This window comes from Bos javanicus, chromosome 1, assembly GCF_032452875.1.
Source record: "Bos javanicus breed banteng chromosome 1, ARS-OSU_banteng_1.0, whole genome shotgun sequence".
Taxonomy (NCBI): domain Eukaryota; kingdom Metazoa; phylum Chordata; class Mammalia; order Artiodactyla; family Bovidae; genus Bos; species Bos javanicus.
In genome coordinates this window covers 141,545,505-141,563,385 of record NC_083868.1, presented here as the reverse complement: position 1 = coordinate 141,563,385, position 17,881 = coordinate 141,545,505, and the positions used below count along the sequence as shown (strand labels likewise).

General features: G+C 47.5%; 1 protein-coding gene across 4 annotated transcripts in view; it reads left to right on the top strand.

Annotated features, from left to right (window-relative positions):
• TMPRSS2 (transmembrane serine protease 2) overlaps positions 1-17,881 on the top strand; it is a 126,205-nt gene that overhangs the window by 23,892 nt on the left and 84,432 nt on the right. For all 4 annotated transcript variants that reach the window (XR_009737370.1, XM_061422145.1, XM_061422136.1 and 1 more), the window contains exons 6-11: positions 590-716; positions 1,802-1,912; positions 10,044-10,087; positions 11,406-11,577; positions 13,138-13,313; positions 14,008-14,103. Coding sequence is in view for 3 of the 4 variants with exons in the window: in XM_061422145.1 (XP_061278129.1) it covers positions 590-716; positions 1,802-1,912; positions 10,044-10,087; positions 11,406-11,577; positions 13,138-13,313; positions 14,008-14,103 (726 nt within the window). In the remaining variant the exon portion in view is untranslated. The remainder of the gene's footprint in view (positions 1-589; positions 717-1,801; positions 1,913-10,043; positions 10,088-11,405; positions 11,578-13,137; positions 13,314-14,007; positions 14,104-17,881) is intronic.

Here is a 17,881-nt window from a genome sequence, read left to right as displayed (position 1 = left end):
CACATGGTGGACGGAATCGCTCACCACGGAAGCATCAGGAAACGAGCTGGTCGCTCCACGGCGGCCTGAGCCTGAGTGTCAGGCCCTAAGCAACAACTAACCTGCTTTCCGTCTCCGTAGATTTCTTCCTCCAGATGTCTCATAGAAATGGGGTCCTGCAGTGTGTGGACTGTTGCCTGGCCTCTTTCGGTCAGGAGCATATCAATCATGTGTGAACGTTCACGCCTGTTGAGTCGAGTCAGTGTTTGATCCCCTTCATGGACGAATAGCGTTCCATTGTGCGCAAGGACTGCCTTCTGTGTGCTCCTCCATCGATGAATGTTTGGATGTTACCCCCTTCCAGCTCCTGTGAATAATGCTCTCATGAACATGTGTGCACAATGTTCATTTTTGTCTGAATACATGTTTTCAGCTCTGTCGGGTGAAGGGCACATTTTGGGAGGAAAGGCTAGATTCCGGGCATCTCCTTTGTGTAGCGGGGGGAGGGAGCCAAGCCCTCTGGAGCCTCTGTGTCCGGGGAGGGTGGGGCCCGCGTGAGGACAGGATGAAGGTCACGGTCTGGGACTCACCGGAGCCTCCCTTCCCACAGTTCGCCTCTATGGACCGAACTTCATCCTTCAGGTGTACTCAGCACAGAGGAAGTCCTGGCACCCCGTGTGCCAGGACGACTGGAGTGAGAGCTACGGGAGGGCAGCCTGCCAGGACATGGGCTACCGGTGAGTTCCGAGCCCCTCATCCTCCCTTGTGATGGTGACAGGCACAGAAGCATAGAATCAGTGCTTCTCTCTGCCCCTCCCCGGAAGTGCCAGCCCACGGACACCACACACCTCTGTCTTCTTCCCAAAGCTGCCCCAGGGAACCAGCAGGGGAGCGTGTGCCCCACACCCCCAGCCCCACCTCCTCCTAGGCCTCCATCTGCTCCTGGTTCCTCTGGGCTGTCCAGCGCCGAAGTCGCCAGGGTCCCGGGTGCTGGCTGAGGGCCTTAAGAGACTCGTTTCCAGAGGAGACTCCAGTGCAAGGTGGAAGCCTTGACTCAGCTCGCCTCCTGGGTGGGGGGCCAGTGGGGAGGACTGCGGGGGAGGTCGGAGGGAATAGATATGTGAGAGCTTCACTGCAGGAGTGCAGGAGGCACTGGGGGCTTTTGAACACAGAGAGCTGATCATTGGATTTATCGGTAAGAGAATACATCCCTCATGTAGCCACCAGAGAAGGTTCCAGCCAGGGGCTCATCGGAGCGCGCCTGCCAGCCCGGCCTTCCAGGGAGAGGCTGGGCCATTTTACTGCCACTGTCTCTTCCTTGGGCGTGTCCCCATGTGACTTCTCTGCAATTCCAGCCTGTTGACCCTATGCCAGTTTTCAAAATGAATTATCACTTGATAAAAAAGTTGCCATCTCAGCTAGGGAACTACTTCCAAATGCCACTCTTCCCTAGTCGCAGTGTGTGTCACTATGAATGACGTAGGGATGTCTCATCACGGTTCAGGGGCTGCATTTTATCACTGGGAGCATTTGGACGTGTGGTTACATTATACGTCCTCACACATCTATATTCTTACTGCTTTTTTATCCTGATCCAGATTAGATTCGAAACACGACTGTTGGAGGACTTTCCCTTGACACTTCAGGGTTATTGGATGGTTATAATGGGGTGTCACTTAATTAGAAGTTGTGTTTTTGTTTTCCAAAATGCTCTTAACCTGCATGTAGTATAAGATAAGTACAATGATATAGCTATAGCATAGGATGTGCAAATGCTCGCAGAAAAACTATTATTTTAAGTAAGACTTTCTGTCTTTTTTAGGAACAGTTTTTATTCTAGCCAAGGAATAGCAGATGACAGCGGAGCCACAAGCTTTATGAAGCTGAACATAAGTGCCAACGATATCGATCTCTATAAAAAACTCTACCACAGGTATTTAATTTGCTGATTCCTTTTCTTAAAAATTTGTTTTATTCAAGTATGGGTGATTTCCAATGTTGTGTTCATTTCCACCAAACAGCAAAGTGATTCAGTTATACAAATATATGCATTCTTTTCCACATTCTTTTCCATGTGGTTTATCATAAGATATTGAACATAGTTCCCCATGGTATTCAGTAGGACTTTGTTGTTTATAACCATCCTATATATAAAGGTTGCATCTGCTAATCCTAAAATTCCAGTCTACCTGCTTTTCCCTCCCCTTGGCAACCACAAGTCTGTTTCTATGTCCGTGAGTCTGTATGTTCCATAAGCAAATTCATTTGTTTCTTATTTTAGATTCCACATATAAGTGATATCATGTGGCATTTGTCTTTCTCTGTCTGGCTTACTTCCCCTAGGATGATCATTTCTAGGTCCATCCATGCTCCTGCAAAAGGAATTATTTCATTTTTTCTTGTGGTTGAGTAGTATTCCATTGTATGTATGTACCTCATCTTCTTTATACACTCGTCGATCAGTGGGTATTTAGGCTGCTTTCATGTCTTGACACTGTAAATAGTGCTGCAGTGAACACTGGGGGGCATGTATCTTTTTGAATTATAGTTTTGTGTGGGTATATGCCCAGGAGTGGGATTGCAGGATAACATGACACTTTTATTTTTAGTCTTTTGAGAAATCTCAAAATTAATCAAACTAATCACATGGACCACAGCCTTGTCTAACTCAACAAAACTATGAGGCATGCCATGTAGGGCAACCCAAGATGCATGGGTCATGGTGGAGAGTTCTGACAAAATGTGGTCCACTGGAGAAGGGAATGGCAAACCACTTCAGTATTCTTGCCTTGAGAACCCCATGAACAGTATGAAAACGCAAAAAGATAGGACATTGAAAGATGAACTCCCCAGGTCAGTAGGTGCCCAGTATGCTACTGGAGGAGAGTGGAGAAATAACTCCAGAAAGAATGAAGAGACAGAGTCAAAGCAAAAACAATACCCAGTTGAGGATGTGACTGGTGATGGAAGTAAAGTCTGATGCTGTAAAGAACACTATTGCATAGGAACCTGGAATGTAAGGTACATGAATCACGGTAAATTGGAAGTGGTCAAACAGGAGATGGCAAGAGTGAACATCGACATTTTAGGAATCAGTGAACTAAAATGGACTGGAATGGGCCAATTTAACTCAGATGACCACTACTGTGGGCAAGAATCCCTTAGAAGAAATGGAATAGCCCTCATAGTCAACAAAAGAGTCCAAAATGCAGTACCTGGATGCAATCTCAAAAAGGACAGAATGGTCTCTGTTCATTTCCAAGGCAAACCATTCAATATCATAGTAATCCAAGTCTATGCCTCAACAGTAAAACTGAAGTTGAATGGTTTTATGAAGACCTACAAGTCCTTCTAGAACTAACACCCAAAAGAGATGTCCGTTTCATTATAGGGGACTGGAATGCAAAAGTAGGAAGTCAAGAGATACCTGGAGTAACTGGCACATTTGGCCTTGGAGTACAAAGGCTAACAGAGTTTTGCCAAGAGAACACACTGGCCATAGAAAACACCCTCTTCCAACAAAACAAGAGAAGACTCTACACATGGACATCACCAAATGGTCGATACCAAAATCAGATTGATCATATTCTTTGCAGTCAAAGATGGAGAAACTCTACACAGTCAGCAAAAACAAGACTGGGAGCTGACTGTAGGTCAGATCATGAACTCCTTATTGCCAAATTCAGACTTAGATTGAAGAAAGTAGGGAAAACCACTAGACCATTCAGTTAGGACCTAAATCAAATCCTTTATGATTATAAAGTGGAAGTGACAAACAGATTCAAGGGATTAGACTTGAAAGACAGACTGCCTGAAGAACTATGGACAGAGGTTCGTGACACTGTACAGGAGACAGGGATCAAGACCATCCCAAAGAAAAAGAAAAGCAAAAAGGAAAAATGGTTGTCTGGAGAGGCCTCACAAATAGCTCAAAAAAGAAGAGAAGCTAAAGGCAAAGGAGAAAAGGAAAGATATACCCATTTGAATGCAGAGTCCCAAAGAATAGCAAGGAGAGATAAGAAAGCCTTCCTCAGTGATCAATGAAAAGAAATAGAGGAAAACAATAGAATGGGAAAGACTAGAGATCTCGTTAAGAAATTAGAGATACCAAGGGAACAACATTTCATACGAAGATGGGCACAATAAAGGACAGAAATGGTATGGACCTAACAGAAGCAGTGGACTTCCCCAGTGGCTCAGTTGGTAAAGCGTCTGTCTACAATGCGGGAGACCTGGGTTTGATCCCTGGGTCAGGAAGATTCCCTGGAGAAGGAAATGGCAACCCACTCCAGTACTCTTGCCTAGAAAATCCCATGGACGGAGGAGCCTGGTGTCCATGGGGTCACAAAGAGTCAGACACGACTGAGAGACTTCATTTCATTTCACTTCAACAGAAGCAGAGGATATTAAGAAGAGATGGCAAGAATACACAGAAAAACTATACAGAAAAGATCTTCATGACCCAGATGACCACAATGGTGTGATCACCCAGGCAGACATCCTGGAATGTGAAGTCAAGTGGGCCTTAGGAAGCATCACTACAAACAAAGCTAGTGGAGGTGATGGAATTCCAGTTGAGCTATTTCAAATCCTGAAAGATGATGCTGTGAAAGTGCTGCACTCAGTATGCCAGCAAGTTTGGAAAACTCAGCAGTGGCCACAGGGCTGGAAAAGGTCAGTTTTCATTCCAATCCCAAGGAAAGGCAATGCCAAAGAATGTTCAAACTATCACACAATTACACTCATCTCACAGGCTAGCAACTGCTGCTGCTGCTAAGTCACTTCAGTTGTGTCCAACTCTGTGTGACCTCGTAGACGGCAGCCCACCAGGCTCCCCCATCCCTGGAGTAATGCTCAAAATTCTCCAAGCCAGGCTTTAACAATACATGAACATGATGTTCAAGCTGAAAAGGCAGAGGAACCAGAAATCAAATTGCCAACATCTGTTGGATCATTAAAAAAGCAAGAGAGGTTCCAGAAAACCATCTACTTCTGCTTTATTGACTATGCCAAAACCTTTGACTGTGTGGATCACAGCAAACTGTGGAAGATTCTTAAAGAGATGGGAATACCAGACCACTTTACCTGCCTCCTGAGAAATCTGTATGCCGGTCAAGAAGCAACAGTTAGAACTGGACATGGAACAATAGACTAGTTCCAAATAGGGAAAGGAGTGCATCAAGGCTGTATATTGTCACTCTGCTTATTTAACTTATATGCAGACTCCATCATGCAAAATGTCAGGCTGGATGAAACACAAGCTGGAATCAGGATTGCTGGGAGAAATATCAATAACCTCAGATATGCAGATGACACCACCCTAATGGCAGAAAGTGAAGAAAACATCACAGCCTCTTGATGAAAGTGAAAGAGGAGAGTGAAAATTTGGATTAAAACTCAATATTCAGAAAACTAAGATCATGGCATCTGTTCTTATAATTTCATGGCAAATAGATGGGGAAACAGTGAGAGGCTTTATTTCTTTGGGCTCCAAAATCACTGCAGATGGTGACTGCAGCCATGAAATTAAAAGTTGCTTGCTCCTTGGAAGAAAATCTATGACCAACCTAGATAGCATATTAAAAAGCAGAGACATTACTTTGCCAACAAAGGTCCGTCTAGTAAAAGCTATGGTTTTTCCAGTAGTCACGTATGAACGTGTGAGTTGGATTACAAAGAAAGCTGAGAACTGAAGAATTGATGCTTTTGAACTGTGGTATTGGAGAAGACTCTTGAGAGTCCCTTGGACTGCAAGGAGATCCAACCAGTCCATTCTAAAAGAAATCAGTTCTGAATATTCATTGGAAGGACTGATGCTGAAGCTGAAACTCCAATCCTTTGGCCACCTGATGGAAAGAACTGACTCACTGGAAGAGACCCTGATGCTGGGAAAGATTGAGGGCAGGAGGAGAAGGGGACAACAGAGGATGAAATGATTGGATGGCATCACTGACTCGATGGACATTAATTTGACCTAGCTCCAGGAGTTGGTGATGGACAGGGAAGCCTGGCATGCTGCAGGCCATGGAGTCACAAAGAGTCAAACACGACTAAGTGACTGAACTAAATTGAACTGAGGAATCTCCTCACTCTTCTCCAGAGTGGCTGCACCAACTTACATTCCCCCTCACAGTGTAGGAAGGTTCTCTTTTGTTATTTGGAGGCTTTTTAATGATGGCCCTTCTGACCAGTGTGAGGGGATACCTCATTGTTGTTTTAATTTGCGTTTCTCTAATAATTAGTGATGTTGAGCATCTTTTCACGGGTGTGTTGGGCATGGTTGTTTCTTTTTTCCTTTCAAAAACTGCAAATGAGTAGGGGATGTCTGGGAGAATCACCGTTAGAGTCTGATTACTCTCTTGCTGGTGAGAATTTGTCTGAGTTCCTCACAGGGAGGAGATTGGACTCTAAGTAGGACCCGTCTCTCTGAGCAGCTCTGGGTTCATTCTAGGGAGGCGTTTGTGCTAGGTCACTTCAGTCATGTTTGACTCTTTGGAGCCCACAAGGCTCCTCTGTCTATGGGATTCTCTAGGCAAGAATACTGGAGTGGGTTGCCGTTTCCTCCCCAATGGAATCTTCTAGACCCAGGGATCAAACCCACATCTCCTGCATTGCTGGTAGGTTCTTTACCATCAGCGCCACCTTGGGAAGCAGCTGTGGTCTGCTGGCCACCCGTGTGTGCCCTCTGCCCTCCGGGGTATTGGGTAACATCACAAAATGAAGATTCCTCTTTCCCGATTTTCTTCTCTCTGCAGACACAAGAGATGCATCTTAGCGTGTGTCAGGGTGTGTGTCTAGGGGTCCAGAAGAATGTCTTGTGGTCCCCACTGGGGTGACCAACTCATCCTGGTTTTCACAGGACCCTGATGGTTTCACACTGGAAACTCTGCTTCCCAGAGGTCCTCTCAGCCCAGGCAGTGGGGAAGGTTGGTCCCCCAGCCCCAGCCGTAGAGTCAGAGGATGCTGTGTGAGGGGTGGGCCTGGAGCTAGCGGCTATTCCAGTACTCCAGTGTTTCCTATACCTGGAGGCCAACTTGCAGTGCTGGGAAGGTCGCAGTGTGTCCAGTGGGTGGACGTGAACGTGAGTTGGTCCCACGGTTGATGGTTTGACTAGTTAGGAGGTCGGGGGAGAGGGCTAGGCTTAGGCTACTCAGTCTGTGTTGCGTATGTTTAAAATGTTTGCAGTCTTCCTAGAATCATTCATGCTGGTGTTATTTAGTCACTAAGTCGTGTCTGACTCTTTGGCGACCACATGGACTGTAGCCCTCCAGCCTCCTCTGTCCATGGGATTTTTCCAGGCAAGAATACTGGAGAGGGCATGCCCTCCGCCAGGGGGATCTTCTCGGCCCAAGGACCAAACCGGGGTCTCCTGCATTGCAGGCAGATTCTTTACCACTGAGCCACCAGGGAGTATAGAATACTGTTATCCAAATGGAATGTTCTTTCATGTAAAAGACACACAACATACAGCTTCCTCAGCTCCCAGTTCCCCATCACTCATCCAAACCATGCCGTCCCCTCCCTGCTGGCCAGGTGCCAGGTGCTGTGTTTAGGGAAAGAAGGACAAGTCAAGCTTCCCCCTCCTTTTCTGTGAGTGGGAGACTGAAGCAGGTTTGTGTTCCTGGTGGCCTGGGGGGCTGACTTCTGCCCGGGGCACCTGAGCCTATGCCAGGCTGAGCCTAGGAGGAAGGGTGCCCATAGCCAGGTGTGGCCATCAAAACAGCGGGCCGTGGTTTGTCCCCCTGAGAGCTAAACACAGCTGCCTGGGCTCTTTGTAAATACTGTCTCTTTGTCTTGCTGGTTACTTGGAACCAGGACTGAGCAAGGGAGGGAAGGCTGCCACCTTGTGGTAACTCGTAAGATGGCTTCAGACTTTGGAGGAAAAAAGAGGCCATTGCTTGGCACATGGTATCCCCTATGCTCATCAGGGGGTGGGAGGACTTCTTTCCTGTTTGCTTTCAGATGTAGCACTTTGATACTTGAACCTCGGGCTCCTGGTAGGGCTCGTCTGAGTGACTGCTTTGTGCCCTGATGCTGTGTTGTTCTTCAGTCACTTGGTCGTGTCTGACTCTTTGTGACCCCATGGACTGCAGCACGCCAGGCTTCCCTGTCTTTCACCATCTCTCAGAGTTTGCTCAAACTCATGTCCACTGAGATGGTGATGCCATCCAACCATCTCCTTCTCTGTTGCCCCCTTGTCCTCCTGCCTTCAATCCTTCCCAGCATCAGGGTCTGATGGCTGCTCAGTGTGCCATCAGAATGGGGGAATGACCTGATGATCTTTAGAAAACATCCGCTCTTAATGGGAGCATGTCTTCTCTTGGCATCTAGTGCCACCCAGCCAGAGACCACCAGGGCACACCTTGTCTTGGAACCATGGGTGTCTCAGTGGGAGGGTGTTAGAAGGGACTTATAATTGGATGTGGGCTTGTATTGAGTCATTTGGGGAAGGTTCCAGGAAGCTAGGCTTGGCCATGGACTGGATGCTGTCCAGAAATGAGGGTGATTCTATAGTTGGTACCTCAATGCTTTTTTGTCAGAAGGTGGGCTAGCATGAAGCCAGGCTACTGCTGGGATTGGCAAAGAAGTGCAGTCACTTGTGCCAGCCAGCAGAGGGGGCTGTTGGTCACTGTGAGGTTTGGACCAGGTTCACGGGATGAATTACAAGCTGGAATCAAGAATGCAGGGAGAAATATCAACAACCTCAGATATGCAGGTGATGTGACTCTAATGGCAGAAAATGAAGAGGAACTAAAGGGCCTCTTGATGAGGGTGAAAGAGGAGAGTGAAAAAGCTGGCTTAAAAGTCAACATTTAAAAAACGAAGATCATGGCATCTGGTCCCATCACTTTATGGCAAATAGATGGGGAAAAACTAGAAACAATGATAGATTTTATTTTCTTAGACTCCAAAATCACTATGGATGGTGACTGCAGCCTATTATACAGAGTGAAGTAAGCCAGAAAGAAAAACACCAATACAGTATACTAACGCATATATATGGAATTTAGAAAGATGGTAACAATAACCCTGTGTACGAGACAGCAAAAGAGACACTGATGTATAGAACAGTCTTATGGACTCTGTGGGAGAGGGAGAGGGTGGGAAGATTTGGGAGAATGACATTGAAACATGTATAATATCATGTATGAAATGAGTCACCAGTCCAGGTTCGATGCACGATACTGGATGCTTGGGGCTGGTGCACTGGGACGACCCAGAAGGATGGTATGGGGAGGGAGGAGGGAGGAGGGTCCGGGATGGGGAACACATGTATACCTGTGGTGGATTCATTTCAATATTTGGCAAAACCAATACAATATTGTAAAGTTTAAAAATAAAATAAAATTTAAAAAAATAAAAGAAAAAAAGAAAGAAAGAAAAAAAAGGAACACTGCCAGCTTCAAATACCTGGGCATCAATGCTGCTTCTCTTTTCAACATGTTGGAGAAAATTCAGTGTACAATGGAATGCATTGGTTAGTTCTTTTTCATCTGTAACCTGGAATGTTTGCCTCCCAAGGAGTAACTCTTCTTCTGTTCCCAGGCAAATGGTTGTATAGTTTTCTGTGCAGTTCATATAAAGCAGTTACAAGAAGCTGGAAGTTTACAGAAGTCTTCCTTACAAAATTAAAGGATGATTTTAAACTACAAGAAAAAAAATAACAGCTGATAAGTGCTTTGACTTGACACTATTGAATGACTAACATACACACACATACACACACATACACACAATGTGTGATTATCTTCACAACCACCTTTGGTACTATCATTCGCCCATTCTGTTGATGGGGAAATCAAGGCACAGAGAGGTTAAGTGCCTTGCCCAAGGTCGCACAGCTTGGATTTTAACCCTCCAGTTTGACTTGGTGTCCACTCTCTACTACTGTCCCCTATGTATGTAGGTTTACTTTCTCTATTCATGTCTTCAATTGCAAACTCTTCTGTATCTGAAGAGGCAGGGAGTGAGAACATTGGAAGAAAATATTTATTTCTAATTATTTCGAGAATCAAGTGTCTTTACTGTTACAGTAAGCAGAATTTTCCCCTCTTCTTTTGCAGCGATGTTTGTTCTTCAAAAACAGTGGTTTCTTTACGCTGTATAGGTAAGTGTTCTTGGTTTTCTGTTTCTAAAATGGGATGCATTTTGGTATCCCATTTGATACCAAAATCAAATGGTATCAAATTTGATACCTTATTGAAATGTATCCCAGTGTGTCTTTGGGGGACTTGGAGATAGAAGGTGGAGTAACGCGTCAGGACACACCCAGCACCCTGCCCAAGGGTTCCCGTTCTTGAATCTGGATACACTTTAGATACTTATTGCTTTGGTCCAAGAAACAGCTGTCCCAAGGACAGACAAACTGCAGAGACAGACAATGTGGCCCTCTCTGTGGTATCCACATTGTGGGGCTGGAGACCCATGGGTGTCCCCATTCCAGCGTTGGGACTACTTGTAGTTTCCAACCTTTTGGGCTTCCCTGGTGGCTCAGACAGTAAAGAATCTGCCTGCACTGCAGAAGACCTGAGTTCAATCCCTCTGTCAGGAAGATCCCTTGGAGAAGGAAATGGCAACCCACTCCAGTATTCTTACCTGGAAAATTTCATGGACAGAGGAACCTGATGGGCTACAATCCATGGAGTCGCAAAGAGTTAGACATGACTGAGCAACTAACACTTTCACATTTTCCAAACGTTTTATGGGTATGGAGGATACTGTCCCTGAGCTCCCTTCTCTGGTATGGCCCCATCCTCTTCCCGTATGGGTCTTGGCCCTGAAGCTTGGATTCCCAGTTTGAACAGGTGAAGCTAGCAGTCGCTCCGGGGTGAACACCATTCCCCAGTGGTCCTGGCAGTAACTTCCCACACATGTTGGTTCAAGATACCAGGAGATACCAGGAGAGCGTGGTGCCTGCCCTGCCCTCCTGCCCACGCTGTCCACCTCGTGATGGTTTGAGAGCAGTGCATAGGAGAAAAGCCCTCCTTAGCTTTGTTCAGGAATCTTAGGGTCTCTGAGCATTCAAGGGGGTTCCAGGGCCTTTGTTATCTGCCCTGCTACATGGGTATTTGGGAGATGCTGATGGAATCACACAAGTGCCAAGCAACTGGTGGCATCCAGGCTATCAGAAGCGGTGCTTCCCGGGGGTGGCTGTGGGGGTGGGGTGGTTGCTGGAGGAGTGTCCTCTGGCCCCCCACCCCAGCCTAAAGAGACCAGGCGGCGTTTTCCAAAGTCAGAGCCCAAAGAAACAGGAACAAGAGGAGATCACGGTCACCCTGCAGCCAGGCCGGAACCTTGGGATGGGAACACAGTATGGCAGGTGTCCGGGAGAAGCGGGAAGGAGGGTGGCAAAGGGCATAGTGGGATTGGGTGGGGGCGGCCCTGCTTTGCTCACTCGCCGGCTGCACTGTGCTTGTCTCTCTCAGAATGTGGGGTCTCCGTGAAGACGAGCCGCCAGAGCCGGATCGTGGGGGGATCGAATGCTTACTCGGGCGAATGGCCCTGGCAGGTTAGCCTGCACGTTCAGGGCATCCACGTCTGTGGGGGCTCCATCATCACCCCGGAGTGGATCGTGACAGCCGCGCACTGCGTAGAGGAGTAAGTCTCGAGGAGGTGGGGGCCTGAGGAAGGGGGCGTGGCCTGAGGAAAGGGGCGGAACCAGAGGAGTAGGGGGCGGAGCCTGGGGTTCTGAGGCGGCTTTGCCAGAGGCCTTGAGCAAAGTCCTTGACTGCTGCAGGCTCCGGTTTCCTTGGGGACAACTGGGGCTTCTAAGGGCGCCTCTCTGGCGTCACAGGGAGGGTCAGATGACTTGTGAAGCACGTGAAACTGTGGCCAATACATCCCATAGCGTGTGTCCATCGCTTTGAGTCAGCATAGGGATGCAGTGTAAGGCTGGGGTGATGCTACGATCAGAACGAATTCCAGTCCACAGTCTTCTCAGCTCGGTCCTATCCTTCCTGAGGCCGCTGCCCTCTCGACAAGTTTGGGCTCCCTGGATGCTCGTCCCCAGAGAGACACTCAGAGAAACTTGGGGACACTCAAACCTCAGGCTGTCCTGCCATAAGGTTCTCTGTGATCCCATTAAGCAGCCTGGGCCCCAGAGTTGCCCATACAGATGGGTGGGGAGGGGTGAGGGTGGCCATCATTTATAGCGTTAGCTTTTGTAGACGATACTGTTCTTCCTTCTTTTTCTTAAACAAGGAATTTTTTTTGGTCACATGGATATTTTGAAAAACCCTCACTCATGAGAGCTGTTTGTCATGTTTAGAGTGAGGCTGGGCCTAACTTGGCTGTTCCCTGGCTGATTAGCCTCACACAGTTCACCCCAGGTGTCTGACAGTAGTGTCTGCACCTGTAAGTCAGGTGTGCTGTTTTGAGGGTTGTTGCGAAGGTTGAAGGAAGGAGTGTGTATAACTCAGGAGTGTCCCTTCCTTCCATCCACCAGATTCCATGGGCTCTAAGACTTGGGGTTTTCTTAGAAGGGAAGCACCCAAAAGAAGGTAGTGCCTGGGTGGTTATTAGACTCAGAGTCTACTCCCTGATACACATTTATTAAGCACCTACTGTGTGCCAGGAGATGTTCTAGTATATAAAGATAAGTAAGACCCAGTCATGCTGGAAATAAGGTTTCAAACCTCAGGGAGATGCGTAGATTCAAGAATAAGTTGGGCTTCCCAGGTGGCGCTAGTGGTAAAGATCCTGCCTGCTAATGCAGGAAACTTAAGAGACATGGGTTTGATCCCTGGGTCAGGAAGATCCCCTGGAGGAGGGCAGGGCAACCCACTCCAGTATGCTTGCCTGGACAATTCCATGGACAGAAGAGCATTGCAGGCTATAGTCTATAGGGTCACAAAGAGTCAGACACGACTGAAGCGACTTAGCACACACGCATAAGTGTTCTTGGAACTGCAAGTGTTTGCAGGCTGGTGCAGAAATATGGGAGGAAAATGATTCACTGATGAAGTAAAGGAGAGGGGTGTAGGAGGGTGAGGCTGTGTAAGATGGGGAGAGAGAAGAGCCTGAGACCACCTGGCCATTCTGGTGTGGCTTCTGACAAGTCATGTCGCCTCGGGGGCTGATGACTTTTGAGAACTGTGGAATGCGTGTTTTGTATTTGCCATTCTTACATGCTGAGCGGTGTTCCTCTCTGTCTTCCAGACCTCTTAACAATCCCAAGATCTGGGTGGCCTTTGCAGGAATCTTGAAACAATCTTACATGTTCTATGGAAGTGGATACCGAGTAGCAAAAGTGATTTCCCACCCAAATTATGATTCCAAGACCAAGAACAATGACATCGCGCTAATGAAGCTGCAGACGCCTCTGACTTTCAACGGTGCGTACCTGTGTTCCAGCAGCCCAGGGTGTGTGAACAGTTTTGACCAAATCTTAAGAGGCTGACTGGAAATAAAACGTGCTGTGAAGACTGGATGGAGGAAATGTGCATTGAGCTACAATGTGCAGGGCTGGGGGAGGGGATGACTGCTAGAAGAGGGTTTCCAGAGACTGAGCCACCCCAAAATGTGCTTGTGGCCACTGAGCGATGTGGTCACCACCATGTTTTTCCTCCACCACACGGTGACAACTTAGCACACATGCACATCTACAAAAGTCATTTCATAATCAGGGTCTGATCAGTGACAGTTGACACTGTGCCTTTAATTATAATACACTGATCAGTTACCTTCATCGTGATCAGTTTAGTCTGTAGTTGATACAGCCCTGCCGTGCCCAGTGTCAACTATTTGCATCACAGGACTGTTGACTGTTGACTTTCAGCTGTTAACTGTTGACCTTCAGTTTTCCCAAACCCTAACTTCCAGAGGTGAACTTCTTGTCTCTTAGAAAAAGGGTCGCGGCAGGGAGAGGAAGAGGATGCTAGGACACATTGGAATCTAGAAGGCTCCCTGGGCCACAGGGTGGTGGTCCCAGGCCCAGTGCATGCACACGGAAAGGTCCAGGTGGAGACCATCACCCGAGGCCTTCAGTTAGACCAGAGCCACTCATGGTGTTTTCTTTTCATGAAACAGACAAAGTGAAGCCAGTGTGTCTACCCAATCCAGGCATGATGCTGGAGCCAACTCAGTCCTGCTGGATTTCCGGGTGGGGGGCCACCTACGAGAAAGGTGAGTCTCCCTGCCCAGGGTCTGCAGGTCCCATGAATCAGAGCATGGGTTCAGAAGTGGGAGATCTAGGTTTTGATCTTGGTTCTACCACTGAATGATTGGATGATTTTTGGGTGATTCACCCAGGCTGTTTGCCTCAGGTTCTCTATATGTTAGATGGGAAAATCCTAGCTGCCCTACCTACCACAGTGCCCTGATTAAGGTCAAATGCAAAGACTTCCCTAGTGGTCCAATGGTTAAAACTTCATTTTCCAGGGCAAGGGGTGTGGGTTCAATCCCTCATCAGGTAGCTAAGATCCCACATGCCTCGTGGTCAAAAAACCAAATATAAGCAGAAACAATACTGTAACAAATTCAATAAAGGCTTTTTAAAAACTGGTCCACATCAAAAAATTAATTAAAAAAACAAATCAAGTGGAACAGTGAGTGGAAACTGCGTTTTGGAGTGTAGAGGGCACCTAAACGTGAGAGGCACATGGCCCACCATGTTCAAGTCACAGAGTCATTAACGGGCTGCCTGGAAGTCTGCTGGCCTTTGATGCGAGGATAATGGTCTCAGTGAGGATGGGCCTGTGTGACTGGCAGCGACTGGCTGCAAGTCATCAAAGCCTAGTCCTCCTGCCCTGACCACACAGAGGGGAAGAAGCTCTAGACTCTCCTGACGCAGGCTGGCCCTGCTGCCTTCAGTTATAATTTGGTTTCATGTCTGATAACCTTTTTCAAATGAAGAGATCCAGGCTGTTTCCTTTATACAGAGCATTGGATGTGCTTCAGTTCAGTTCAGTCACTCAGTCCTGTCTGACTCTTTGCAACCCCATGGACTGCAGCACACCAGGCTTCCCTGTCCATCACCAATTGCCAGGGCTTGCTCAAACTCACGTCCCTTGAGTTGGTGATGTCATCCAACATCTCATCCTCTGTCGTCCCCTTCTCCTCCTGCCCTCAATCTTTCCCAGCATCAGGGTCTTTTCTAAGGAGTCAGTTCTTCACATCAGGTGGCCAAAGTATTGGAGCTTCAGCTTCAGCATCAGTCCTTCCAATGAATATTCAGGACTGATTTCCTTTAGGATGGACTGGTTTGATTGACACTCAAGAGTCTTCTCCAATACCACTGTCCAAAAGCATCAGTTCTTCCATGCTCAGCTTTCTTTATAGTCCAATTATCACATCCATACATAACTACTGGAAAAAACATATCTTTAACTAGATGTACCTTTGTTGGCAAAATAATGTCTCTGCTTTTTAATATGCTATCTAGGGTGGTCATAGCATTTCTCCCAAAGAGCAAGCGTCTTTTAATTTCATGGCTGCATTCACCATCTGCAGTGATTTTGGAGCCCCCCAAAATAGTCTCTTACTGTTTCCACTGTTTGTCCATCTATTTGCCTTGAAGTGATGGGACTGGATGCCATGATCTTAGTTTTCTGAATGTTGAGTTTTAAGCCAACCTTTTCACTCTCCTTTTTCACTTTCATCAAGAGGCTCTTTAGTTCTTCTTCACTTTCTGCCATAAGGGTGGTGTTATCTGCATATCTGAGGTTTTTGATATTTCTCCCAGCAATCTTGATTCCAGCTTGTGCTTCTTCCAGCCCAGCATTTCTCATGATGTACTCTGAATATAACTTAAATAAGCAGGGTGACAGTATACAGCCTTGACGTACTCCTTTTCCTATTTGGAACGAGTCTGTTGTTCCATGTCCAGTTCTAACTGTTTCTTCTTGACTTGCATACAGATTTCTCAGGAGGCAGATAACGTGGTTTGGTATTCCCATCTCTTTAAGAATTTTCCACAGTTTATTGTGATCCACACAGTCAAAGTCTTTGGAGTAGTCAATAAAGGCAGAATTAGATGTTTTTCTGGAACTCTGTTGCTTTTTCAGTGATCCAAAGAAGGTTGGCAATTTGATCTCAGGTTCCTTTGCCTTTTCTAAATCCAACTTGAACATCTGCAAGTTCATGGTTCATGCACTGTTTAAGCTTGGCTTGGAGAATTTTGAGCATTACTTTGCTAGTGTGTGCAATGAGTGCAATTGTGTGATAGTTTGAACAATCTTTGGCATTGCCTTTCTTTGGAATTGGAATGAAAACTGACCTTTTCCAGTCCTGTGGCCACTGCTGAGTATGTGGATGTGCTTAGTGGTACGTTTATATTAATATATTGTTTACATCCTTCCAGAAGTATTTAGGGCACACCTACAAGGAATTCTTTAAAGCAGGGGTCTCAAACCCCAGGCCATGGATTGGTGCTAGTCAGTGATCTGTTAAGAACCAGGCCACACAGGAGGAGGTGAGCAGCGGGTGAGCAAGCAAAGCTTCATCGTATTTATAGCTGCTCCCCATTGCTTTCATTACCACATTATCACAATGTTCTAATAATAGAAACAAAGGGCACAATAAATGTAATGCACTTGAATCATCCTGAAACCATCCCCCCACCTCCCTGGTCCATGGAAAAACTGCCTTCTACGAAACTGGCCCCCAGCGCCAGGAAGGTTGGGGACCACTGGTTTAAAGCGAGGTGAATAGTACATGGGAGGAGCGACTTAGAGAAAGAAGGGAGAGCTGGCAACTGGGCTGAGTATCTTGGCATCTGGACGAGAGAAGCTCCTGGGTTGATCCTTCCAGTTGTGAGCAAGTTTCCTCAGCAGCCAAGACCAAAGGAAAAGTCAGCCATGATCTGTGGGGCACCTTCCAAGGGCTGGGAGAGCAACAGTGAGCAAACTGAAACAAAACCTCTGCCTGCAGGAGCTTCGCATTCTCCTGTGGGCGCTGGGGGCAGATTGTGCTCAGATAGGAAATGAGAAACTAGGTGCTTTCAAACAGTGGAGGCTTGTCACGGTGAGAGGTGGTCAGGGAGGGCTTCCTGGAAGAGGGGACATTTGAGCTGAAATCAGCATGACAAGAATGTCTTAGGAACAGAAGGGCCAGTGTGGCCAGGGCATGATGAACCAGGAGCGAGGGGGCAGTCTGGAGTCAGGTTGCATAGGGTATTGTAGGCTATGATGATAGTGCTGACTTCTAATCCAAGTGGGCCATGGAGCTGCTAGGGAGTGACATGGTTGGACAGCTAAGTAGGGACTCACAGAAAAGGTGACAGCATGGAGAGGAGACCACTGCCACATCCTGCGAGACAAGAAGGTGGCCAGACCAGGGAGGTGGGTGTGGGGGTAGGGGCAGAGCCACCAAATCTGTTGATCGATGGAGTGTCACGGGAAAGTGAGCAGTCTCGGGGGGCCTGATTCGTGCTCGTGATCTGAGCCCCATGGTGGGGCATGGGGCCACTTCCCGAGTTGAGGAGGCTCAAGTGGCATGGCTTAGGGCGGATAAGCACTCCAGGAGAGGCTCTGCTTCAGCCCCCAAGGCCACAGAGCCTAGAAAACCTCTGTGTAGCAGGTGGGTGATGGAGACAGCACAGACCTGCAAGTGATTGGTCACTCCCACATGCAGGGAGCGAGGGCAGGCAGTCAGGAGTGGAGCAGCGCGTGGGCTTGAGAAAGCTTAGGGTGCTTGAGGTGGAAACCCAGGAGCTCCTGGTGTCAGCCTGGGAACTGTCCAGAGGAGAGAGAGCGATGGAGGAGAAGTGATCCCAGGGAACCACGTGGCTGGGCCATGAGCAGGTGACTCTAGTCCTCTCCAAACACAATCCAGAGCCACTTTAAACGCACGCCCCAGCAGTTGAAAGGTACCTGGGTTCCCCAGGAGCAGGCTTGGTAGGAGTGGCGTGGCCGTATGTCCACGTGTCCAGGAGGGAGACCAGGCTTCCTGTGAAAGCTATGCT